We start from the raw sequence: 27,500 nt of genomic DNA, 5'->3' as shown, positions 1-27,500 counted from the left end.
TTTATGTATGATACAAGAACAACAAAGAGGAGGATATTGTAACTTTTTTTTTTTTCTATGGTTTGCAGGAGAACAGTGTTGTCACATGTTTAGATGAATCTCGCCATGGATTTGAGGATGGAGATTATGTAACATTCTCAGAAGTACAGGGGATGACTGAGCTTAATGGATGTAAACCAGTAAAGATTAAGGTAAGTTCAATATTTCTTCTTGTTTTGTGTTAACATGGTGTAACCAATTTTTCTAACAACTTTCTAATGAGAGAGCTGTATTTATTATTTTTCTTTTATATCTCTTTAATTCTATTTCCACAGGTGCTTGGTCCCTTCACATTCAGCATTGGAGACACTACCCAGTTTTCTGATTATGTGCGAGGTGGCATCGTCACTCAAGTCAAGGTCCCTGTGAAGAAGTCCTTCAAGGCCTTAGAGGAGTCAATCAAAGAGCCAGAATTCATCATGACAGACTTTGCCAAGTTTGACAGACCTGGGATCCTGCATATTGCATTCCAGACTTTACACAAGTATGAGAAGGAGAACGGCTCTGCACCCAGACCTTGGAATGAGGAAGATGCAGATAAGTTCCTTCATGCATTCAAGGAAGTGAATGAGGGGCATTCAGCCAAGGTGGAGGACTTTGATGAAAACCTGGTAAAGCAATTTGCCAAGATTGCATCAGGTGGAGTTGCACCCCTAGATGCTGTGATTGGTGGTATTGTGGCTCAGGAAGTAATGAAGGCATGCTCAGGCAAGTTTACTCCCATCTGTCAGTGGCTCTACTTTGATGCTCTTGAATGTCTCCCAGATGATCTGTCCACCATCACAGAGGATTTGAGCAGTCCTGCAGGGGATCGCTATGACAGTCAAGTGGCTGTGTTTGGCAGAGATTTCCAGAAAAAAATTGGAAGCCAGAAGTACTTCATTGTTGGTGCTGGAGCCATTGGCTGTGAGCTTCTCAAAAACTTTGCCATGTTAGGAATTGGTGCTGGAGAAGGAGGCAAGCTTGTCGTAACAGACATGGATTTGATTGAGAAGAGTAATCTTAATAGGCAATTCTTATTCCGTCCATGGGATGTTCAGAAGGCAAAGTCAGACACTGCTGCAGCAGCTGTGAAAAAGATGAACCCACAAGTTAATATCATTGCTCATCAGAACAGAGTTGGGCCTGAGACAGAAAGAGTTTATGATGATTCATTCTTTGAACCTCTTGATGGGGTTGCTAATGCTCTAGACAATGTTGAGGCACGTTTGTATATGGATAGAAGGTGTGTGTATTATCGAAAACCTCTGTTGGAGTCAGGTACCTTAGGGACAAAGGGTAATGTTCAAGTAGTTGTACCACACTTGACCGAGTCATATGGATCATCTCAAGATCCTCCAGAGAAGTCTATACCTATCTGCACATTGAAGAACTTCCCAAATGCCATTGAACATACACTCCAGTGGGCAAGAGATATGTTTGAGGGTGAATTCCGTCAGGCATCAGAAAATGCTGCTCAGTATCTGGTTGATTCCAGATTCATGGAACGTACTCTGAAGTTGCCAGGTTCACAGCCCATGGAGGTGTTGGAAAGTGTCAAGCGAGCTCTGGTAGAGGACAGACCTCAGTCCTTTGAGGACTGTGTTCTCTGGGCCCGCAAGCACTTTGCAGAACAGTTTCACAATCAGATCGTCCAGCTGCTACACAATTTCCCTAAAGACCAGACAACTTCAAGTGGTGAACCTTTCTGGTCTGGCCCCAAAAGATGTCCCCATCCACTTAAATTTGATGCTAATTATCAGCTACATTTGGACTACATTTTGTCTGCTGCAAATCTCAAGGCTGAGGTTTATGGCATCACTCAGGTACGGGATCGGGATGCAGTTGCTGACATTGTTAACAAAATTGAAATTCCAGAGTTTGTGCCCAGATCTGGAGTAAAGATTGCAGTCACAGATGCAGAGGCTGAAGCCCAAAGCAATCAGGTAGACTCAGAGAGAATTGCCAACCTTCAGTCAGCCATTCCTCAAGCAACTAGTTTTGGAGCCCTGAAGTTAACTCCATTAGACTTTGAGAAAGATGATGACACCAATTTCCACATGGATTACATTGTTGCTGCATCTAATCTACGTGCAGAAAACTATGACATCCCCCCTGCAGATCGACATAAGAGCAAGCTGATTGCTGGCAAGATCATTCCTGCCATTGCAACCACAACAGCTCTTATCTCAGGGCTTGTCTCCCTGGAGCTCTTGAAGCTTGTTCAGGGCCACAATTCCATAGAGAAGTTTAAGAATGGCTTCGTTAACCTAGCACTTCCCTTCTTCGGCTTCTCAGAACCTATTTCTGCTCCAAAGAACAAGGTGAGAAAACTGACAATGTCCTTTAGTTTTGAAATAATAAAGTCAACATTTTTAAGAAAAAAAATTACTGTTTAACCCTTTACTGACGGGCTACATGCTGAAGCGACATAACAAACTTCTCGATCTGTGGAGTGTGGCCGTATGTTGTGGCAACGCCCCAAAGCGCTATGAACAGGGGGTTCAGCTTGATGTAGCCAACTCCCGTGCTCAAAGTTGGTTCGTTGCAAATAATCTCCCTGGCATAGATTTAAAAAAAAAAAAAATTCTTCACCTGTCAGTAAGGGGTTAACAAGCTTTTTTTCTCATCTTTGAGGCATGCTTTGATAATGAGATTCTTTCTTGTCATTTTAATAGTACTACGACAAAGAGTGGACCCTCTGGGACCGATTCGAGGTTGATGGTGAGATGACCTTGGAGGAATTCATCAACTACTTTGAGGAGAAACACAATCTAGAGATCACAATGCTTAGTCAGGGTGTATCCATGCTTTACTCCTTCTTCATGCCACCTGCTAAGAGGAACGAGAGGATGTCTCTACCGTAAGTAAATCCTTGTTTTTCTGTCATTTTTTTTTATTTTTTATTTTCCCCATTTTTTTACTTTTTCTTTTCTCATTCTTTTTCTTTTTGTCTCAGAACAAGGCTACCTGCCTATACTCTCATGAGTTTTATTGATGTAAGAATTTCTTTATAGTGCCTATTTATTTTCATTCCTTTTTGCTTTCTTTCTCATGGGACTAACCATATTCTACTTGTCATTTGCTTTTTGAGTTCATCTGCCCTCTCTGTATGTTGTGATCTATCCTAATACTATATAGGAAATTTTCCATGTCAAACTCTCATGTTAACCTAGACAGAATGTAAGTGGTTTTAGTATTTTTCAGTGTAAGGTTTATCCATGTTTCCTAGTACTAATTAATACATGTTCAGACATAAATGCATGTCCAGAGCAGGCTTGATTGTCAGGTATGCCTGAGAAGTGCCATCAGAGGCTGGCAAACTTATGGCTAAGCCAGTCGATTTCACTTGCAAATTGGTTGTATAGTTAGTAGTTTGCCATTCTCTTATGTCAATCTCGTGAATGTCCACCAATCAGGCCCACTTTTCTGGATGTTGCAAGGTGAAATCTTTAAAGTTTTCACATTTCTAACTTCAACTAAAGTAAATTCTTGTAGAATACTTCTTATTCTGAAGTACATCTCTTACAGTTAGAAAGTTTCTAAAATTTTATTCTACCCTTAGGATGTCTGAGGTGGTGAAGAAAGTAAGCAAGAAGAAGATTGAGGATCACGTCCGAGCTTTGGTGCTGGAGCTCTGTGCCAACGACAAGGATGGAGAAGATGTGGAAGTCCCCTATGTCAAGTACAACCTTCCCACTCAATAATTGTGCGCACATCACACCCAAAGACCGTAATTCACCCTTGCTTTTGGAATGAAGATGGCATGCACGATGGAGTGTGGCTGGCAGGCTCATGTACCCAAGAGGACATCAGCTGTGGTTGCCCCATGTGTTTTTGGATGACATTCTGAGTGTTTGATGGAAGAATGGCTTCATTATCTGCAGTGAAATTTGCACTTGCAGATTGTTTCAGGAGAGGGAAAGGCGGCTTGTTTTTTGTCTTGAAGATAATCTGTTTAATGACAATATGAAATGAAACAACGGATGAACTGGAAGTAGTGAGGAACATACTCGGGAGGAGTATGTGCCATGTCTATTGGTGGAAATTCATTGCTGATGATTTTTCTATGAAAATTCATTGCACTTGAAGTTTCTGTGATTTAAGATGTAAATGTGAAAAGCTTAAAAAAAAAAAAAAAAAAAAAAAAAAAAAAAAGAAAAAGAAAAAAAATAATGATGTAGGAGCTGAATGGATACAGTGTAACTGTTGAAGTGTAGGCCCAATTTAGTGTGAATTTTAGTGTATGAGCACCAATAGTTTATGTGAAAGGGTTGATTATAGTCTCTTAGAACATTATGCTGTTAATCTTCATAATAGCATTACGTATCTTGAGTTCCACATTACACTAGATCTGAAAAGTTTGATTATACCAAACAAGCATTATTAATTCAACCAATAAAAGACCATCTTTAAGTTCAATATCAGCATGTTATCCTTTCCCTTGAGAGAGTAGTAGATGCTGGCAGGGAGTTCCTTCACTTTTTTCTCACACTTTACCATCTTTGAAAGTAGACTCAGTATGTTAGTGTTTTAAATTTTTCACAGTTGTCCATCCAGAAATAGTTTTTTTCGTTTGAGTACCAGAAATGAACTTGCTTCCAATTTAGAACCTCCCCAAAGTATGTCTATTTTTATTTGAAACATTCTAGGAGTCTGTTCATCAAATCTCGCAAGATGTTTTTGCATAGTGTAATCTTATAAAGAAATGGAATTTAACCTATATCATCTTTTCACATGTTTTAGAAGTTGCAGATTTACAGCAAGCTTGTGGATCCCAGTTGGCAAGGTGATGTAATGGTCAATCACGAGAAGATGCTTAAGTTGTGTGCCTCAAGGCTTTATGAAATGTATTACTTTTTTAAGATTACAATAGTTGTTTCTTAAACTTTTGTAAGGGAAGTGAATGAACTAGCTGAGAACTTGTTAGCATATATATATATTAAGTTCATTTTTGTATTCAGTCAAAATGTGATGAACTGTTGCAACGGAATGAGTGCTTATTATTTTGCAGGATTCTGTACGGAAGAAAACCGAATTTGTTACAGTTCATCCAGGCTTTCCACCAGTGATCACGCTAGTAAACTGTGATTCCATGTCTGTCTTTTTTTCTTCCTTTGTGGTTTCATGGGCGTTGTGATTCCAAAACAAAGATTATGACCTGTTGAGAGAATTGGAGTAGTGGGAAATGATACATTTTTTTGACACAGAAATATTTTGAATATTTTTTTCCATTTCAAATATTTCTTGATTCACAAGTATTACAATGAATATCATGAATCCAGAGACAAAATAGGGAGACTGCTGTTGATTCTTTGGACAAGAATATGAACCCCTATATATATGTAATTACACGTGGATACGTCCCTCATTGTGATAAGTACACTTATAACCCCAGGCACTACTATCGATACTTCACAGTATTTCACAATATAACATACAACTTTTTACACACACACACAAGGACTTCGTCAAGCAGCCTGTCTCAAATAATGGAAGAGGCAAAAATGATGAAAGTTACATGTGGCAATATGTCTAATATAAAGGAAACTGTAAAGGAAATGGGGAAAAAAAGTTAGAAATAGCCAACAAGATCACAAAGGAATTCTTGAATAAGCGAATGGTAACAGATGTAATAATGAAATCTAAAGTCCTTGCCACAAATTAAAATGTAAGAAAATCTGGATAAGATAAAATATGACCAAAGATGACAGAAATACTGCAGAGAAAATTTGGAAGAGGTAAAAAAAAAAGCAAACAAAGGACTGAAAAAGAAAAAAACTTGTTCATTTGGAGAGAGAGGCCTCCAAGCAAAACAAGTTTAATATCTGAACCAAAATGCAGAGACAATCATTACCCTTGCAGCCAAAAGGAATACCGAAATATTATATAGAAATAGTTTATACAAATGCAGATGGGTTGTGTTTGTATTTACTAGAACTAGTTGCAATTATTGAAAGTAATAATCCAGATATATTTTGCATCACCGAATCCACCCCCCCCCCCCCCAATCCCTTGCCCGTTGTTGTCGTGGGCGGGCTTAGGAGGCAGAGACTGAGACCCAATGATGGGGAACTCCCCAACCTTGGGACTCAGCCCTCGACTCAACTAATTTTGCATGGTCTTTTTTCCTCTCATACTTTTTCGTTTCAGTCCCTTCACCAATCCCTTCTAGTATCCACTTCCTAAGGTGTGAGAGCCGTACTGATAGGATGAAAGGTTGACTTTGTGCCAGTCCTGAATGGCCTGAGGGAGCCATGGGCACGGTATTCCCCTGCTTTATATACCTAGCCCTACAGAAGCACGAGGGGTGGACTGTTTTTTTTCTCCCCAACATACCCCAGGTTTACCATGGCCAATAATAAAGATGTAATTCCACTTTTAGGGTATTTAAATGACACCTTAAACATATGGTTTAGCAGGAGTAGTGAAACGGACGGTTGGCTTAACCTCTTATTGATAAGCGTAAGCAACACAGATTTTCACACGGATACAAGTCTGGGTAAGTCTTAGTGCTGGGTCTGCCCGCAGGGGGGCGCGTGGCTGGAGCCAGGACCCTCAGAAACGGACTCTCTCTGACCTGGGTCATCCTGAGCCTTAAGTACTGGTGGGGGGCGTGGGGCACGTTGGGGCGCCTGCGGTGAAGCCACGCGCATACGTGCTTCTGTACGCCACGTAGAAGCTATTGATACATACTTATAAAGTCTCTTTCCGTAGCCGACCTGACCGCTCCCGTCTCGTCACAATAACATCTGAAAACCAAGCTATAGCATTAGCAATTAGCAAATCTAACTGATCTATATGGCAATCCCATCCCTACAAAACCTCATCCAACCCTCAATACTTGCACCATAACTGTTTCTGTCTCCCCAACAAATTGCTGGGGAGATACTCGTCTGTCTCACGGACTATGATGCTACATCAGTACAATGCTACTCCATTCCTCCCAGAGGTAATCGTAAGAAACCTACTGACATTACTTTCCGTAGACATGACCTTCCCTTTAATGTTTACATAGGTGGAGAATCCCTCCCTGTCCGACCATACCAACCTCCTCCTCGTCAGTGCCAAAATTGTTGGCGTTTAGGACACCCAGCCAAACACTGCCGTTTCACAGCCAGATGCCCGCTATCTGCCAAACATGGCCATATTCGATCAAACTGCTCTTGTGCACATGTGCCAACTGTGGCGGCCCCCATAATGTATTTTATAGAGGCTGTCCCACCTACATATTTGAGTCTGAGGTAGCAACTCTCAGATTCAGACTTGGACTCACTCTACGTGAAGCCAGACAGGAGGCACGTGGACGAGGTTTTTCTCTTACCCCTTACTCCAGTAATGTCGCTCACTCTGCCACTCCCCCTACCTCCCAAGCTCCTACACCCTCTCCTAAACCTACCCCCCCTCCATCTAACTTCCCTTCTTCTACCTCCTACTTTCCCCAGTCAAATTATTTTACCATCCTAAATCCAGACACTTCAATCTCTACTACAGCCCCAACACCTTCCCCTCTCCCTCCCCGCACTACCCAAAACAGACAGAATAAACGTTCCACCCCCTCTTCCCCTACCCCACAATCACTTCCACCTTCCTTTGCCCCTACTCTTTAGACACCAGACTTCTCTCACCCCCCTCCCCCTCACAAGTAAACCTTTATCTCACAAGACTCCCCAACCAACTCCATTACAGAAACTCTTGAAGATATTCAAAACTAGATAATCGAGTGCTTTAGTGACACTCATCCACCTTCAAATTCTACTACTCCCGCTCCCTCCACACTCAAAGTGACTGCCGATATCCATCCTCCTCCTACTCATATTCCCCCTACACCCAATACTCCTACCCCATCCCAACAACCCCCCCCCCCCCGACTCCAGCCCCGCCTACATTAACCCTCCCACCATCCCTTCTATCCCTTCCACTCCCTCTTGGATACACACGTGAATCCCTTTTATCACAAGTACCCTCCTCCCCAACCTCCCCCCTCTCATTCCTTATCCCACCCTCTAGCACCTTCCCCTTCAAATTCTCCAACACGTACTGCAATCGTTATCACTAAATCAACGAAAGTATCACTATCCTTTATTGGAACATTCGCGGTTTCCTCTCTCACACACCTGACCTCCGTCATATCCTCTCCTCTTATAACCCATCAATTATATGCCTTCAAGAGACGTTTCTTACACATTCTCCAATACCAATCCCCAATTACCATTTTGTCTCTTCCCCACACTCCCTTTATGTCTCGTCCATACTTATCAACCAGAAAACACCTTATGTCATACCTCCCTTTCAAACCATTGTCCCTTGCACAGTTATTCGTATCTTTTTTCGCCGCTGGATCACAGTGATTTCAGTCTACTTCTCCCCTTCCCACCCCATTGACTTTGTTGCTTCTGAAAACCTAATTTCCCAACTTCAACCACCTAGGTGATTTTAACTGCCGCCACACTCTTTGGGGTGATTCTATCACCAACTCCCGTGGCCGAGCTCTAGAGCGCTTCTTCACAGCTGACCTTATTCTAAATTCAGATCGCCCCACACACTTTAATACACGCACGCAGTCTTTTTCACGTATTGACCTCTCTCTATGCTCCCCTTCTCTTCATTTAGATTTCCACTTGGCAGTTCTAGACCCCTTTCCCTATAGTGACCGCTTTCCAGTTCTCCTTTCTTCAACTTTATATGTACCGCTTCCCAACTCCCCACGCTGGTGCTTTGATAGAGCCGACTGGCGTACCTTCACTTCACTCTCTGTTATTCATACCCCTCCATCCTCCCTCTCATCCATATCAGAAATGATACAATGTTTCACAACTACAGTCCTAAGAGCTGCCCATACAGCTATTTCTCTAACCTCAAGACCCTATACCTCCAAATGTGTTCCATGGTGGAATTCTGATTGCACTAAAGGACTCCATTTAAAACGCGCAGCCTGGAACAGTTACCGCTACAAACGAGGTACCCCAAATCAACTATCAGCTCCTATCTCCTTTAAGAGAGCATATGTCTGTCTTCGTCGTACAATCCGGAATGGTAAAACAAATAGCTGGCGAAATTATGTTTCCTCGATTACATCCTCTACATCCATCTCAAATGTTTGGCGCCGGATCCATAAACTATCAGGCAAACATCCCCCCCATCCAGCCCCCGTCCTCCATATTCGAGATACCCTCATCTCTGATCCTCCCCAAGTCGCTAATGAACTGGGTGATTATTTCAGCCAGGTCAGTAGTGGTTCTCACCTTTCTCCACACTTCTCTTCTATTAAAACCATCAGGGAACGTACCCCCATTATTTTCACCCTATCCTCTGCTGAGTCGTATAATGTTCTCTTTTCTTCCTCTGAACTCAGTGCTGCACTAAAATCGTGTCGCAACACTCATGAAGGCCCTGACAGTATTCACTACCGTATGCTCCGACAACTCCCATCTTCCTCCTTATCCTTCCTATTAACAATTTACAACAGCATATGGACATCAGGAAATATTCCTTCTCATTGGCGAGAAGCTCTTATCCTCCCCTTCCTGAAACCCAATAAATCGGGTACCCTCCCTCAAGACTATCGCCCCATCGCACTAACTAGCTGCTTATGCAAACTACTAGAGCGAATGATTAGCTTCCGCTTAATTTGGTATATTGAATCTCACAATCTTAACTCTCCTTCCCAGTTTGGTTTTCGCCGTGCCCGAAGCACAGCTGACCCCCTTGCTAATTTTGAGACATATATTACATCCGCATTTGCACGCCATGAATCCGTACTAGCTATATTTTTTTACCTAGAAAAAGCATATGATACGACATGGAGGTACCATATTCTCCAACAATTGTCCTCTCTAGGCATACGGGAAAACATGGGTGTCTTCATAAAGTCTTTTCTCTCCCAACGCACTTTCCAGGTCAATATTGCCTCTGCCACACCATCTTTCTTTCCTCAAATTGAAGGCGTCCCACAAGGCAGTGTGCTTAGTACCACCTTATTCCTTCTTGCTGTAAATTACATTGTCTCAGTTCTACCACCAGGAGCCCGGTCATCACTATATTTTGAAGATTTAACCATCTATGCCTCTGGTACATCCATACCAAATGTCTACCAATTTCTTCAATCTGCAATATCATCAGTATCCTCCTAGGCCACAAACCATGGATTCCGCTTTTCTACCTCCAAATCTTTCTCCATCCTTTTCTCTCGCACACGTGTAGGTCCCCTACTTCCACTCTTCTTATATGACACTCCACTCCAACACCGTTACTATGGCAAATTCCTATGCGTCATTTTTGACTCCAAACTGTCCTGGCGAGTCCACATTCTTTACATCAAAGAAAAAACTCGCCGCCGTGTCCGAATCTTACAAACCCTATCCCATATATCCTGGGGCTCTAATCGAAAAATCTCCTTCATCTTCATGTCACCTTGATCCTCTCCACTCTCGATTATGGATGCCATATCTACTCCTCTGCCTCAACTTCTCTCCTTGCCCATCTTGATAAAATCCATCACTGTGGTCTTAGCCTTAGGTGCCTTCCGCTCCTCTCCAGTTGAGAGCTTGTACACTGAATCAGGCATACCATCTCTCTCTCGACGCCGTGCCCTTCTCTCTCTCCGATGTTATACTCGATTCTACCAACTTCCCCTCACTAAACAAACTATCTCACGATCCCTACTTCCTACCTTTGCTTCTTTTCCACGTTTACCTACTCCTTTCTCCACTCGCATGGTCTTAGCCCTAGGTGCCTTCCGCTCCTCTCCAGTTAAGAGCTTGTACACTGAATCAGGCATACCATCTCTCTCTCGACGCCGTGCCCTTCTCTCTCTCCGATGTTATACTCGATTCTACCAACTTCCCCTCACTAAACAAACTATCTCACGATCCCTACTTCCTACCTTTGCTTCTTCTCCACGTTTACCTACTCGTTTCTCCACTCGCATGGATACCCTCCTCACCCATTCCCCTTTTCCCCATCTCCGACCTCTCCTGTTCTCTGTCCATTAAGTCCCTCCATGGCTTATACCTTACCCACATATTTGCTCCTCTGTCTTCCCTGACCCACCAAAATCAAATATTACTCCTGCTGTCCTTCTCACCCATTTCCTTGACCATGTCTCCACTCATTCCTTCAGTATTCCCGTTTACACTGACGGCTCAAAATCCACCTCCGGTGCTGGTTTTGCAGTAATCTTCCCTACACGTATTTTCAAATACCCCCTCCCTCCTGAATCCAGTGTCCTTTTTGCCTTAAAACACATATACTCATTCCCCTCTTCCTCTGTTACAATTTTTACTGACTCCCGTAACTCATTAACTCTCTTAAAGTCAATATACGACCAAACCCCTTGTTTGTAAGATCCAGAACTGGTTGTTCTACCTGTCCACACGTCATAAAACAATTAAATTTTGCTGGGAATCCCCGGCAATGAACAGGCAGATACTCTAGCACGCTACGCTGCTATGTCCACATCAAACCAACCACGTTTCTCACATATCCCAGCCACGGATTATTACCCACACTTTAAGACCTTCTTGTATAATCGATGGCAATATTTTTGGTCAAGTCTCCACACTAATAAATTACATACTGTAAAACTATCAATCTCCTGGCCAGCTCCATTTCATCGGAACAGACGTTGGGAGACGGCTCTCGCCCGCTTACGCATTTTCCACACCCGTCTAACACACTCCTATCTGATCCGATCCACCCCCATGTTCCTTATGTAATGTTCCTCTTTCAGTCCCACACATTCTATTGTCATGCCCACGTTTTGAAGCAGCCCGTACCTCTACTTTCCCCCACCTATCCTCCCTACATAGACCTCCCAACCTATCAGACATCCTTACAGAATCTCACACTTTCTGCTTTGACAACCTGTTTTCCTTCCTCAAACCCCTTTACATTACCTCACCAGACCCTAACCCATTCACTCACCAAAACATTTACTATAGTGCTACATGACCTTAGATGTCTAGCATATTTATTTTGCTGTTGACTATTAACCATTAACCATCACCGAATCCAACCGGATTCCTCTGTAGACGATATAACATTAGACTCGGGGACTACAATATTTGGAGAAAAGATAGGGCAAATGGAAATGGAGGGGCGTAGCAATATTAACAAGGAAAGGAATTATTATAAAGGATATAGAGATTCAGCAAGAACCCATTGTAAAACTAAAGACAATTGAGGTAGAACACACGGAGTAAACATAATAACCACAATGTACAAGCCACCTTATACATCGGTGTGCTCACAAGAAAATTACCAAAAACTTTTTACAAAAAAACTTTCGAAAACTAATGCACAAGCAATTCTTGTAACGGGTTATTAATAGCACAATTGACTGAGAAAGTTTCGATCCCAGAGATCAGCCAGATTCTTGGAGTGCAAAATAAAGTCATAAATGAATTTTGTCCCTTCCAGAATAGACCGTCTATGCTTGACCTAATATTTACAAAGCATAAATATGACAATAAGAGTATGGGTTACTGCCTTCCTCTAGGAAAAAGTAATCAAGTAGTAATTACATTGAAATACTGTCTGCTACAGGATAAACTCATCGTGAGAAAGGAAAGAAAAGTACAATGACGAGAGGTAATTATAGAAGCCTTAAAAAATACTTTGATGGCATAAACTGGGAAACCCTTCTGAATGAAGAGAACCTTATTGTGCAATATTCTAAATTTTGCGGTCTATATACAGGGAGTAGAAAAAAAATGCTGAGATGCCGAGACTTCTTGAGAAAATAGGAAGGGAGCGGAGCAAAGAATAGTTTTCAAATAGGTAGAAAGAGAAAAACCTCTTCAGTGTGCTGAGACTTCTTGAGAAAATAGGAGGGGAGCGGAGCAAAGAATAGTTTTCAAATAGGTAGAAAGAGAAAAACCTCTTCAGTGTGCCTCCTGACTGGCCTCATGTAGAGTGAGGCCTAGTTTGAATCTGAGAACTGCTACCTCAGATTTCAGCTTGTAGGTTGGACAGCTTCTATGAAATACATTTTGTGAGCCACCACAATTGGCACAAGGACTGGTCAGATTGTGAAAACGACTTGCTCACATGCCTCATCAACTATAATACAGTGGCAGTCCAGTGCTACACTATTTCTCCTAAAGGCCAATGCAAGTCGTACACCTAGATATGACCTCACACATGAAGTTTATGTTGGTGGAGTGTCAGCCAAACACTGTCAATACACAGCCCACTGCCCTCTATGTGCCCAACCAGGTCATGACCGTTCAAATTGCTTTGCCGAGTCACACACGTGCCAATTGTGGTGGCTCACAAAATGTATTTCATAGAAGCTGTCCAACCTACAAGCTGAAATCTGAGGTAGCAGTTCTCAGATTCAAACTAGGCCTCACTCTACATGAGGCCAGTCAAGAGGCACACTGAAGAGGTTTTTCTCTTTCTACCTATTTGAAAACTATTCTTTGCTCCGCTCCCCTCCTATTTTCTCAAGAAGTCTCAGCATCTCTCTCCCAAGATCTCTTTCTTCTACCCTGACCTAACCTATTTCAACTACCTCTCTCCCAAAGTCAAATTCTTTTTCCAGAATAAATCCAGATACTCCAATCTCTACCCCTTCCCTGGTACCTACCCCTCCCCATCTTTCTCACTCTACCTATTGCACCAGACAACCTACACATTCCATTTCATTTTCTCCTACCACATCCTCTCTTACACCCATCTCTTCCTCTGCTCCTCAGACATCTATTCCCTCTTCTCCTCCACATAAGAAACCTTAGTTTTTCAGACCTTCCCACCCAACTCCCCTCCAGAAACTATTGAAGACATCCAAAAGTTCATAAAAATGACTCAAAAGAATGATCCACTCCCTCATCGACCCTCTAATCCCTTTAGTTGCTCTTCATTCAAAGTATCTGCCAATATCCCTCCTCCTCCTCCTCAAGTTCCCCCTATCCCTCCTCTTTCTCCCACTTAACCAAAAATAGCCCACCCTCCCCTCCATGTGCATCACCAATCCCTCTTCCTTCCCCATTATCCTGTGAATCCTTCCCTTCCTGACACTCTCGCCAATACTTCACCACCATCCCCTATTCCCTATTTCATTCTCAGGATTCTTCTCCTACTTCTACAACTATCATTTCTTACTGTATTACCATTTGATTGGTTCATATTAGCTCTTTTGCAGTTACAGTATTACAGTGTTACTCTCCCTTTCTCAGACACATACTCTCCACTTGATCTGATCGCCCTATACCTTTAACGACATACCAGAGCTGCAAAAAATATTTTCCTTTCTGGGAACCTGGGAAACAGGACAAAAAAAAATTGTTGGGTAAAAGTATTGTGTACAATAGTTCAACCAATAGTACGCAAATTTTTTTGAAGGGCTTCTAATTTATTGGGTCTGGAGAAAGTTTCCAATAATATATTGTAATTTGGTTGTTGTTGGATCTTTTTTATTTTTGGCAAAGATGGACTATGCAAAAAAGTAAACAAAAATCAAACAACTTTGTGATTAGCTATTAGCTTTGATACATTATACAACCTGAGGACATTAAACTTACACTTGAATGAACTTTCGTTCTGTTGTGAAAAAATCAAGAAACAATTTTTGTAATTGCATAGAACAGTTGTTTTTTATCAAGTTTTGCTGAAATTTTTCTGCCAAGCCAAAAAAAAATTCTGGGAATATAGTTCCCGGGTTCCGATACTTTTTGCAGCTCTGCCACATACTTTTACAAATCCCCACTGTATTCCATTTGCTCCCCCCTCTATAACCTTTTCACTAATATACTATCCTACAGCATCCAACCATATCGACCCTTCCCTATCAATGTCAGAAATGTTGGCGTTTTGGCCATCCAGCCACTATTGCTCCACAGCTTGCTGCCCTCTATGTACCCAACCAGAAATTGAAATTGCTCTGCTCAGTCATGCACGTGTACCAATTGTGGTGGCTTCCATAATGTATTTTATAAGAGCTGCCCTGCCTACAAGCTTGAATCTGAGGTAGCAGTTCTCAGATTCAAATTAGGTCTCACTCTATACAAAGTCAGACAAGAAGCATGCCGACAAAACGTTTCACTTTCTACCAATTCAAAAACTGTAATTTGCTTTGCTCCCCTCCCATCTTCACAAGAAGTTCCAGCATCTCCCCCAGTACCTCTTCCCTCTACCCCGAACCAACCTATCTCTACTCCCTTTCTCCCCCAGTCAAATTCCTTTTCCAGTCTAAAACCAGATACTCCAATCTCTACCACTTTCCCGGTTCCTACCCCTCCCCCTCCTCCTTCAAACTCTACCTGTCGCACCAGGCAATCTAAATGTTCCACTCTATCTACCACATCCTCTCCTACACCCACCTCTCCCTCTGCTCTCCCCCAATACCTTGCTCATTGTTGGGAGCTTACAAGATGGGGAAAGAGGCCCAATGTAGGGGATCATCCCTACCTTGGTCCTCGGCCCTTGCCTCAACTAACATTGCATTGTCTTTTCTTCTCCTTTCCTTTTGCTTTTCTTCATCCCATTGTTCTATCCACTTATCCTAATTGTTAACTCATTTGTGCCGCTTTTGCCATAATACTTTATCATAATGCTCCCTATTTCCATTTTAAATCCAGACATCCAAACCTCTACTTCCCCAGTACCTAACCCTCTCATTGACTGAATCTGGTGATGTCATTAGATATGCCCCATTTTTTTGACCCAAACAATTTGTGAAATATTTTATGGAGCATATTATTTCAATGCATTTCCTCTAAAAATATTTCAGTAAAAAACACAAAAAAGGGACTGAGAAAAAAAAAATAATAAAAAGCATATTGAATATAAAAAATTCACACACACACACACATACACACACAGACACACATACACACACAGACACACATACACACACACACACACACACACACACACTCACACACATCTGAATCACCCCCCCCCCCCTTCCTTCACTATTATCCCTTCCACTTCCTCATGGATACATATGTGACCCTTTTATCACAACAATATCCTCCCCTACATGGGATTTCTCCTGAAAATGATCTTTGATCTAATCAAAGCTTTCCCATTTTGCTAATTCTAGCCTTACTTCATGGATATCCTTGCAGCATCCCACACTTTTTCCTCTTTACTCCTTTCATCAATACTATACTATCCTAAACTGCTGTATGCCTTTTGACATTTAATTATCTACTCTTTACCCTTTCCACTACTACACCCTTCTATAGTGCTCTATGACCTTTGATGTCTAGTAGATTTATTTTGCTTTGTAACCATTAACCATTACCATGACACTATTTTATTGAAGTGCTCTGGTTATATCATAATTCTGCTTGTGCATAATTATACAGCATTAATAAATTCCTGCTCTACAGGAACACTAACATTATATTTAATTTCTGCGTCTGTGACAGCCTCCTCTCCCTGTTACTGTTCTCGGTTTCTCTGTCCATAAATTGTACCAGTTTTTTCCCCTTTACATCCATTCTCTGCATCAGTGTCTGCATCATCCGAGTGACTGCCGATATTTCTTTCCCAGAAAAATCCGCGGCACTTTCTTCACTTCCTGCACCTGTCGGTCGTCCTAAGATGGATCGCTTCCCTTTGACCACGGCGCCCCACGCGGTGGGCCCTGCAGCCAGGCGTTGGGGTTATGGTTGTGCCCTCCCTTTGCACCTCTGCCTGCGAAGTGGCCGGGCTTTTTTCTTTTCCCGCGATTCCTAACTGGGGATCCGCCGAAATAAGCTTTGAATGTGGCCTTGCCCTGATTGCCAGAGGTCTGGCATTGTGGAGGCCTCGGCAGATGCAGCAGGCACCTTTCCCTCTTTTCAATTTTGGCTCGGCAGATCCTGGAGTTATGATTTCTACCGCAGAACCTGCATCGAGCATCCTGCTGATAGGTCCAAGACTTGTGGCCCCATCGGCAACACTTGAGGCACATGACTGGCGGTTCCACGTAGGGTGTTATCCCGCTCCAGAGATGAATACTCTCTGGCACTTCCCTTTCACGAGGGCAACAAGCTGACTCCGCTCCTCGCCCCTGGACGCGTGCCTCTTCACCCATACAAATCTGTCATCGTCCAATAAAAAGTCTGGGTCCAGTATGGTCGGATATCAGAAGATTATCATTAGTGGGTTTTTCGCCAGTCTTTGGGACAGTCATCACTGCCCCCCTGTATCCCTGACTCGTCAGGGTCTGCTCCGCCTCGCCTGCCCGTACTATGAGATAAGGCCTCCCCCTGCCTTTCTTCATTAATGGCTCGAAATCACGATGGTCCCGGTTCCCTCTTCGTTCTTTTTCCTCTTCTCCTGCTCGCCACTCATGTCCACACTTCCTTCACCACTTTCCATTTTATGGGGAACACTTGCAATATGTCCTTGCGAGGTAAAACTTTTATCCTCCTTTTTTACGTCGGAAAGAGGTGACCCCGATATGACAACACTAGCCATGAGATTCTCTCATATAAAATGAGAGGGAAAGATGGTAAAGATAAAGAAAGAGAGGGAGAGACTTATTTGGGACGTTCAGCCATAATTTGTCTTTAAATCCGAAGCCAGTGGTAGCATGGTAGCAACGGATATGAGGTGAGACTACGTTATGACAACGTAAATGATAATAGTAACATACAAAAAAGATCAGAAATCGAACTATATTCAGACTAATAACATGAAATTGAATAACTTACAATCTAGTACTCTATGCGGCAATTCAATTTCCATGGCAAATATAAAAAATGTGGCCATAGGTGTAAACGTAACACTTTTAGATTAGTTACTCTTGAATATCCCTTTCCGGCCACGTTCTCTGCAGCAGCTTCTCGACCAGAGAAATGTCGCCATCCTGGGCCAGTCTCTGATCCTGCCGTTCCCGGAAAAAGGGCCTTGTAAAGACTCAAGTGGTGGTTTAAAGGCTCAAATGGTGTTTTTTAGGTCGGTACCTAGTAGTATGCACAATATAAAACCGTACTCATGAACTGAGATTGAGAGCATTACGGGTAAAGGATCGAACGATTGAAGTTCAGTGAAATAGATTGATTTGTCATGTAGTAGCAGGAAAATTTCTGTATGGAGAAAGATATATTTGCTGTAATTTCGGCTCTATTGTTCTTCCATTTAAAGTCCGACCTTGGCCCCGGCAAATCATAGCATATAGCTTGTGTGATTTAGAGGCGTGATTGCATAAGTGTTGCTCTGGTTAAAAGATTATTATTATGAATTTCATAATTTGACTTGCCATCTAAGTACTGGACAATTTTTTTGTACCAGTTACTGATTTTCAGTAATTTGTTAGTAGAATGTAGCATTTTGATCTTTAGAAAAAAGAGAATAAAAAAATTATTTGTACTGTGGAAGGTGCCTGGTAAACTACCCTTGAAAAGAAACCCTATGCTTGCTTTAATGACTAATCCGTTTAAATTGCATCATCTTGTGAAATTTAAGAAATTAAAAATTTAACGTCGTAATGGGAAATTGGGGTATTAAACTTTTGATTTTTTCATGAAATAGTGATAGCTATTTGTTCATGAATAGAAATTATCATAGTCTCTACAAGTAATTCATATTTAGACATATATAGTCTAGAATTCATTTTCAGGTGGAAAGGACATAGACTTAAAACAGTCTTTTCCGATCTTCAGTTGTTTGCTTTTAAGTCTTTTTTTTTTTTCTTTTATTGTCACGAATAAATTATTTTTGCCATTCATTCTGTGAAGATGGATGAAGGAAAAGATTCCTCCCTCCCTTCCTCTCTTTATTCTGATATCACTTTTTGTTTCCTATGTTATCTCCCCTTCCCCTGTCCCATTCTTTTATTAGCCTTGTCCCCCCCTCCTCATATCATTCTCTCCCTACCATATTCCTTTCCTTTCCCTCCCATCCTCCTTCCCCCTTCAACCTTCTCCCTTCTCCCTTCTCCCTTCTCCCTTCTCCCTTCTCCCTTCTCCCTTCTCCCTTCTCCCTTCTCCCTTCTCCCTTCTCCCTTCCCCCTTCCCTCTTCCCCCTTCCTCCTTCCTCCTTCCTCCTTCCTCCTTCCTCCTTCCTCCTTCCTCCTTCCTCATGTCACGGACCCTCTATCTTGGAGTTTGGGTACCCTACACATCTCTACCCTTTTTTCTGAACTCATGGTTGTCTTTTTTATTATTATTATTATTATTATTATTATTATTATTATTATTATTATTATTAAAGAACCTGATTTTAAAACTTTATGTAAATGGTATTGGAATGTGATGAAAAAGAAATCTTCCCTACGTATGAGCAGTGACCATAACCCCCAAGTGAATGCTTACCAGAAATGACTTCATTCAAAATTGGAACAAGTGGTTTAATGTATGTATGTATGTGTATATGTATATATATAGATAGATATTTCTCTCTCTCTCTATATATATATATATATATATATATTATATATTTTATATATTATATATATTTTTTATGTGTATTATATATTTATTATATATATCTATTATATATATATGTATATTATATATATATTATATATGTTATATATATTATATATGTTGTATATATTATATATATTATATATATGTAATATATTACATATATTACATATATATTATGTATATATTACACACACACACACACACACACATACACATGTATATATAAATATATATATATAAATATATATATATATATATAGATATATATATAATATATATATATAAATATATATATAGATATATATATATAAATATATATAAATATATGTATAAATAAATATATATATATATATATATATATATATATATATATATGTACACACACACACACACACACACACACACACACACACACACACACACACACACACACACACACACACACACACACACACACACACACACACACACACACACACACGTGTGTGTGTGTGTGTGTGTGTGTGTGTGTGTGTGTGTGTGTGTGTGTGTGTGTGTGCGTCTATGTATATGTATATGTATATATGTATATGTATATACATATATGTATATGTGAAGTATATATATCATCATATATATTATATATATTTTTTATGTGTATTATATATTTATTATATATATCTATTATATATATATGTATATTATATATATATTATATATGTTATATATATTATATATATTGTATATATTATATATATTATATATATGTAATATATTACATATATTACATATATATTATGTATATATTACACACACACACACACACACACACATACACATGTATATATAAATATATATATATAAATATATATATATATATAGATATATATATATAGATATATATATATAAATATATATATAGATATATATATATAAATATATATAAATATATGTATAAATAAATATATATATATATATATATATATATATATATATATATATATATATATATATGTACACACACACACACACACACACACACACACACACACACACACACACACACACACACACACACACACACACACACACACACACACACACACACACACACACACACGTGTGTGTGTGTGTGTGTGTGTGTGTGTGTGCGTCTATGTATATGTATATGTATATACATATATGTATATGTGAAGTATATATATCATCATCATCATCATCAAACAAAAAAAAAAACAAAAAAAAATATATTATTATTTATTTAATAAAAGACAGCTACAGAAAATTTAAGAACAAATTTAAGCAAAAAGTCTAAGCCATGTAATACTGATGCCTATGATCTGATGCCCACTTATGTTTACAAGTGAAGATTGTCCCATTCCAAGCTAACTACAGGTATTTACTATATCTTCTTACAGAATACACAGACATATTGAAATATTATAACACTTACTGTAGTTACCCAAATCTGACGTACGTACATGCCATGTCCACCGTGAGTTTACTTTATTGTTTTTACACATAGATGGCTACACTTGTACTAAGTCACCAATGAGCCCATTTACCCTTTTCCTTGATTTACAAGTACTGCCTGTCTTGCCCATTTACCCTTTTCCTTGATTTACAAAAATATTTTACATTATCATATTTTGCTGTTACAAATGTTTATAACATTATAGTAATTTTAAAGTCTATAATAAAATAACACCATCGATATTCATAGCATTAGTAAAAAATACGATTTTCCAACCAGTTCAAGGAATGGTCAAATTAAGTAAGGTCACAAGGTCTACTAATTGACTCATTTATGGCTAAACACTAGCAGAGCCATCTATGTGCAAAAACATTTTACAAAAAAAAAAAAAAAAAAAAAAAAATATATATATATATATGTATATATATATATATATATATATATATATATATATATATATATATATATATATATATATATTGAGCACAGCACTTTCCCTAGCAGCTTATGGATAATGTTGATGGGACATTTACAGAAATAAAATATCCATTTTTGTAATGTATGGAAGGGATAATGTTAGAAAGTCACAGGTCTTATAATATTTATAACCAAACTCTGAATACTTATTAACAAAGCATTATGTAAACCCTTCTCATGACATATTTATTAATGCTGTATAATTATGCACAACCAGAATTATGATATAACCAGAGCACTTCAATAAAACAGTGTCATGGTAATGGTTAATGGTTACAAAGCAAAATAAATCTACTAGACATCAAAGGTCATAGAGAACTATAGAAGGGTGTAGTAGTGGAAAGGGTAAAGAGTAGATAATTAAATGTCAAAAAGCATACAGCAGTTTAGGATAGTATAGTATTGATGAAAGGAGTAAAGAGGAAAAAGTGTGGGATGCTGCAAGGATATCCATGAAGTAAGGCTAGAATTAGCAAAATGGGAAAGCTTTGATTAGATCAAAGATCATTTTCAGGAGAAATCCCATGTAGGGGAGGATATTGTTGTGATAAAAGGGTCACATATGTATCCATGAGGAAGTGGAAGGGATAATAGTGAAGGAAGGGGGGGGGGGGTGATTCAGATGAGTGTGTGTGTGTGTGTGTGTGTGTGTGTGTGTGTGTGTGTGTGTGTGTGTGTGTGTGTGTGTGTGTGTGTGAGTGTGTGAGTGTGTGAGTGTGTGAGTGTGAGTGTGTGAGTGTGTGAGTGTGTGAGTGTGTGAGTGTGTGAGTGTGTGTGTGTGTGTGTGTGTGTGTGTGTGTGTGTGTGTGTGTGTGTGTGTGTGTGTGTGTGTGTGTGTGTGTGTGTGTGTGATTGTGTGTGTTAGGAAGAAGGGGTGTTTGGGGAACATGAGAAGGAGGAAGATAGATGTCACATTGTAGAGGGAATGAGAAATTGAGACGGTGGATGAGGGATAAGCATGTTTTTTGGGGGCACGATTTGATAGTATTCATTGCCATCAATGGCATTGGTTGGGAGGTCTGAGAAACAAAGGTTTTCTTTGAATGGAGGAAGAGGGGACAGATGTTTGAGGGGCAGAGGAAGAGGTTGATGTAGGAGAGGATGTGGTAGGAAAATATGGGTGGAACCAAGATATCTTTACACAGGTATAACCACTCCATCCTAATGAATATCCTAGAAAATATTCAATATGCTTTTTATTTATTTATTTTTTTCTCAGTCCCTTGTTTGTGTTTTTTACTGAACTATTTTTAGAGGAAATGCATTGAAATAATATGCTCCATAAAATATTTCACAAATTGTTTGGGTCAAAAAAATAGGGCATATCTAATGACATCACCAGATTCAGTCAATGAGAGGGTTAGGTACTGGGGAAGTAGAGGTTTGGATGTCTGGATTTAAAATGGAAATAGGGAGCATTATGATAAAGTATTATGGCAAAAGCAGCACAAATGAGTTAACAATTAGGATAAGTGGATAGAACAATGGGATGAAGAAAAGCAAAAGGAAAGGAGAAGAAAAGACAATGCAATGTTAGTTGAGGCAAGGGCCTCTTTCCCCATCTTGTAAGCTCCCAACAATGAGCAAGGTATTGGGGGAGAGCAGAGGGAGAGGTGGGTGTAGGAGAGGATGTGGTAGATAGAGTGGAACATTTAGATTGTCTGGTGCGACAGGTAGAGTTTGAAGGAGGAGGGGGAGGGGTAGGAACCGGGAAAGTGGTAGAGATTGGAGTATCTGGTTTTAGACTGGAAAAGGAATTTGACTGGGGGAGAAAGGGAGTAGAGATAGGTTGGTTCGGGGTAGAGGGAAGAGGTACTGGGGGAGATGCTGGAACTTCTTGTGAAGATGGGAGGGGAGCAAAGCAAATTACAGTTTTTGAATTGGTAGAAAGTGAAACATTTTGTCGGCATGCTTCTTGTCTGACTTTGTATAGAGTGAGACCTAATTTGAATCTGAGAACTGCTACCTCAGATTCAAGCTTGTAGGCAGGGCAGCTCTTATAAAATACATTATGGAAGCCACCACAATTGGTACACGTGCATGACTGAGCAGAGCAATTTCAATTTCTGGTTGGGTACATAGAGGGCAGCAAGCTGTGGAGCAATAGTGGCTGGATGGCCAAAACGCCAACATTTCTGACATTGATAGGGAAGGGTCGATATGGTTGGATGCTGTAGGATAGTATATTAGTGAAAAGGTTATAGAGGGGGGAGCAAATGGAATACAGTGGGGATTTGTAAAAGTATGTGGCAGAGCTGCAAAAAGTATCGGAACCCGGGAACTATATTCCCAGAATTTTTTTTGGCTTGGCAGAAAATTTTCAGCAAAACTTGATAAAAAACAACTGTTCTATGCAATTACAAAAATTGTTTCTTGATTTTTTCACAACAGAACGAAAGTTCATTCAAGTGTAAGTTTAATGTCCTCAGGTTGTAGAATGTATCAAAGCTAATAGCTAATCACAAAGTTGTTTGATTTTTGTTTACTTTTTTGCATAGTCCATCTTTGCCAAAAATAAAAAAGATCCAACAACAACCAAATTACAATATATTATTGGAAACTTTCTCCAGACCCAATAAATTAGAAGCCCTTCAAAAAAATTTGCGTACTATTGGTAGAACTATTGTACACAATACTTTTACCTAACAGAAAATTTTTGTCCTGTTTCCCAGGTTCCCAGAAAGGAAAATATTTTTTGCAGCTCTGGTATGTCGTTAAAGGTATAGGGCGATCAGATCAAGTGGAGAGTATGTGTCTGAGGAAGGGAGAGTAACACTGTAATACTGTAACTGCAAAAGAGCTAATATGAACCAATCAAATGGTAATACAGTAAGAAATGATAGTTGTAGAAGTAGGAGAAGAATCCTGAGAATGAAATAGGGAATAGGGGATGGTGGTGAAGTATTGGCGAGAGTGTCAGGAAGGGAAGGATTCACAGGATAATGGGGAAGGAAGAGGGATTGGTGATGCACATGGAGGGGAGGGTGGGCTATTTTTGGTTAAGTGGGAGAAAGAGGAGGGATAGGGGGAACTTGAGGAGGAGGAGGAGGGATATTGGCAGATACTTTGAATGAAGAGCAACTAAAGGGATTAGAGGGTGGATGAGGGAGTGGATCAATCTTTTGAGTCATTTTTATGAACTTTTGGATGTCTTCAATAGTTTCTGGAGGGGAGTTGGGTGGGAAGGTCTGAAAAACTAAGGTTTCTTATGTGGAGGAGAAGAGGGAATAGATGTCTGAGGAGCAGAGGAAGAGGTGGGTGTAAGAGAGAATGTAGTAGGAGAAAATGAAATGGAATGTTTAGGTTGTCTGGTGCGATAGGTAGAGTGAGAAAGATGGGGAGGGGTAGGTACCAGGGAAGGGGTAGAGATTGGAGTATCTGGATTTATTCTGGAAAAAGAATTTGACTTTGGGAGAGAGGTAGTTGAAATAGGTTAGGTCAGGGTAGAAGAAAGAGAACTTGGGAGAGATGCTGAGACTTCTTGAGAAAATAGGAGGGGAGCGGAGCAAAGAATAGTTTTCAAATAGGTAGAAAGAGAAAAACCTCCTCAGTGTGCCTCTTGACTGGCCTCATGTAGAGTGAGGCCTAGTTTGAATCTGAGAACTGCTACCTCAGATTTCAGCTTGTAGGTTGGACAGCTTCTATGAAATACATTTTGTGAGCCACCACAATTGGCACGTGTGACTCGGCAAAGCAATTTGAACGGTCATGACCTGGTTGGGCACATAGAGGGCAGTGGGCTGTGTATTGACAGTGTTTGGCTGACACTCCACCAACATAAACTTCATGGGTGAGGTCATATCTAGGTGTAGGACTTGCATTGGCCTTTAGGAGGAATAGTGTTGCACTGGACTGCCACTGTATTATAGTTGATGAGGCATGTGAGCAAGTCATTTTCACAATCTGACCAGTCCTTGTTGTAAACAGGATGGAAACAGTTCCGGTACAAGTATTAAGGGAGAAGTGGGGTTAGGCAGGAATAGGTTTACCAGTGGGGTCAGTCCAAGTAGATAGTGCATGAGCTTGGGACTCAGGCGTAACTGTGACAAGGCAAGAATGATCAGAATGACTGGGAAAGGAAACTTTGCCTACTTGTTTTTGGAGAGATTGTTGGAAGAGAAGGGTATTGTCAGGGTATGGGGCTGTGAGGGAATTACAAAGAATTGATCCCACTTGGCAGGGCCAAAAAGGGTACTCAGAAAGTTTGCAGAATTGGAAGCAGTTGGAGGACAAGGGTAGGAGGAAGATGGAGTGGAGTGGAGAGGTGGTACTATTGGGAGGACAATAAAGATGAAGAATAGTAATAAGGGTGTGGGGGTAGACAATGAAGAAGACTATGTAGTAGAAGATGGAGTGGAAGATGATGAGAGAGAGGAAGGGATGTATTCTGAAGGTTGAGTAATGACCTGGGTGGATGATTCAGAATAGATAAAGTTGACAGCAAACATCGAGGAAAAGGTATTAGTATCAGTCGGAGCAATGGTTAAAGGAGAGGCAGGGGTCGGGAAACCAGTTAAATCAAATTTAGATAGGCTAGTTGATGAACCCCTTGGTGAAGGGTGAAGAAAACTAAAAAAAAAACTACATTGAGCCGAATCACCGCCTCATAGCGCTTTGGCGCACCGCTGCAGCATACAGCTGCACGGCACATTTCAAGCGGTTTGTTATGACGTCTAGAGACGTGACCCGTCGTGAAGGGGTTAAGTAAAACATATTCATGTTGGCCATGGTGATCCTGAAATAAATGGGGAGAGGACACAGTGTACCCCTCAAGGTCCTCATGTGGGGTAAGGGCTAGACAATAACCAAGGGAATACCGTGCCCATGGCTCCTGAAGGCCATTCATGACTGACATAAAGCCAGCCTTTCATCCTATCAGCATGGCTTTTACACCTTAGGAAGTGGACAGTAGGGGATGATGAAAAAGAGAAGGAAAGGAAAGGGAGAGAAGAAAAGATCATGTAAAATTAGTTGAAGTGAGGGCTGAGGTCCAAGGTAGGGGTGATCCCTTACATTGGGCCCCAGTCTTCGACTCCTAAGCCCCCCACAACAATAATGAGCAAGGGATTAGGGGGGAGAAGAAAAGGGAAAACAAAAACTGCAAAATTGGTAGAGCCAAGGGCTGAGGCCCAAAGTACTAACCAAATCAGGAATGGCATTTAATGCATTTTCTGCTTATTTGATATTCTTGATTCATTCTCCTTCACAAACTCTACATATAATCAGTTCAGTAAGATATCTCGGGTTAAATTAAACACATATCCTTTTAATTGCCTTTATTTTGAAATATATATATATATTTATATATATACGTTTTAGTTCTACAGAACAAGCATTTTTTAACCACAACCAAATCCATTACGATTACAATATCCATTACATTAACTATTTTCAGATTATGAGGTAACATAATAAAACAAATGTATTTTCATTGCATTTTAATCTGGCATCATCAACATTGTAAAATAAAAATAATGTAAGTATTAACTATCTTCATACAGAGAGGACACACTCTCAACAAGTTATCTAAGGTATAATGAAGAAAAGGACAAACTTAGGAAAAATATCATTTATTTTACAATTAATTTACAAATGTACAAAATCATCATAAAAATGCTAAAAGTATATTCACACGAGTTGAGCCTTCCTATCTTGTCATCATTCTGCTGATTCAAAAGGCATATCTGTAACCACTTGCTCACTCATTTCCCATTTTGACAATTTGTTATCAGTTCTCGTCCTAAAAGTCATCACAGTATAAATAACAATCAAACTTAGATATTCAGAACATGTGATCAACATGGCTTTCTCAGACTAAAACCAGACTAGACCACAATAGTTTGGACAAACTATACTTCAAGCCCAACTTTTGCAAATGAAACTATGGACTTCAAAAATCTTTTTGTATAAATAACATTATCTAAACACTGATTAACAGTTACAATATTTTTTTTTAGACATACTTTAAGCAAATAATTTTTGTGTCTTTTTTCTTACATGAAAACATTGTACTTTATCAAATGTAAACATGTTTTCCCAGTCAAAGTCTGCATTCATAAACATTTTGCATCAGAAATATGCATAATTATCAGGCTTTACAAGTAGTTGCACTTACAATCTTGGTCAGGTTCTAATGAATATTCCAGTTCAAAAGCCCTGATACAGAGTCAACAACAGAAAAA

General features: G+C 40.1%; 2 protein-coding genes across 8 annotated transcripts in view; one reads left to right on the top strand and one right to left on the bottom strand.

Moving 5' to 3' along the window:
- LOC125031096 (ubiquitin-like modifier-activating enzyme 1) overlaps nt 1-5,114 on the top strand; it is a 51,808-nt gene extending 46,694 nt beyond the window's left edge. For all 7 annotated transcript variants that reach the window (XM_047621580.1, XM_047621585.1, XM_047621584.1 and 4 more), the window contains 4 exons: nt 69-191; nt 315-2,342; nt 2,697-2,881; nt 3,584-5,114. In XM_047621580.1, coding sequence (XP_047477536.1) covers nt 69-191; nt 315-2,342; nt 2,697-2,881; nt 3,584-3,725 — 2,478 coding nt within the window. In that variant the 3' untranslated portion in view covers nt 3,726-5,114. The remainder of the gene's footprint in view (nt 1-68; nt 192-314; nt 2,343-2,696; nt 2,882-3,583) is intronic.
- Nucleotides 5,115-26,579: 21,465 nt separating this feature from the next.
- LOC125031273 overlaps nt 26,580-27,500 on the bottom strand; it is a 15,357-nt gene continuing 14,436 nt past the window's right edge. Inside the window, exon 11 of the mRNA XM_047621937.1 lies at nt 26,580-27,500. This exon is cut by the window's right edge and continues 769 nt beyond it. The gene's annotated coding sequence lies outside the window, so the exon portion shown is untranslated.

Source organism: Penaeus chinensis, chromosome 12, assembly GCF_019202785.1.
Source record: "Penaeus chinensis breed Huanghai No. 1 chromosome 12, ASM1920278v2, whole genome shotgun sequence".
Lineage (NCBI taxonomy): Eukaryota > Metazoa > Arthropoda > Malacostraca > Decapoda > Penaeidae > Penaeus > Penaeus chinensis.
The sequence above is the reverse complement of the archived record's forward strand: the minus strand, read 5'-3'. Positions and strand labels throughout refer to the sequence as shown.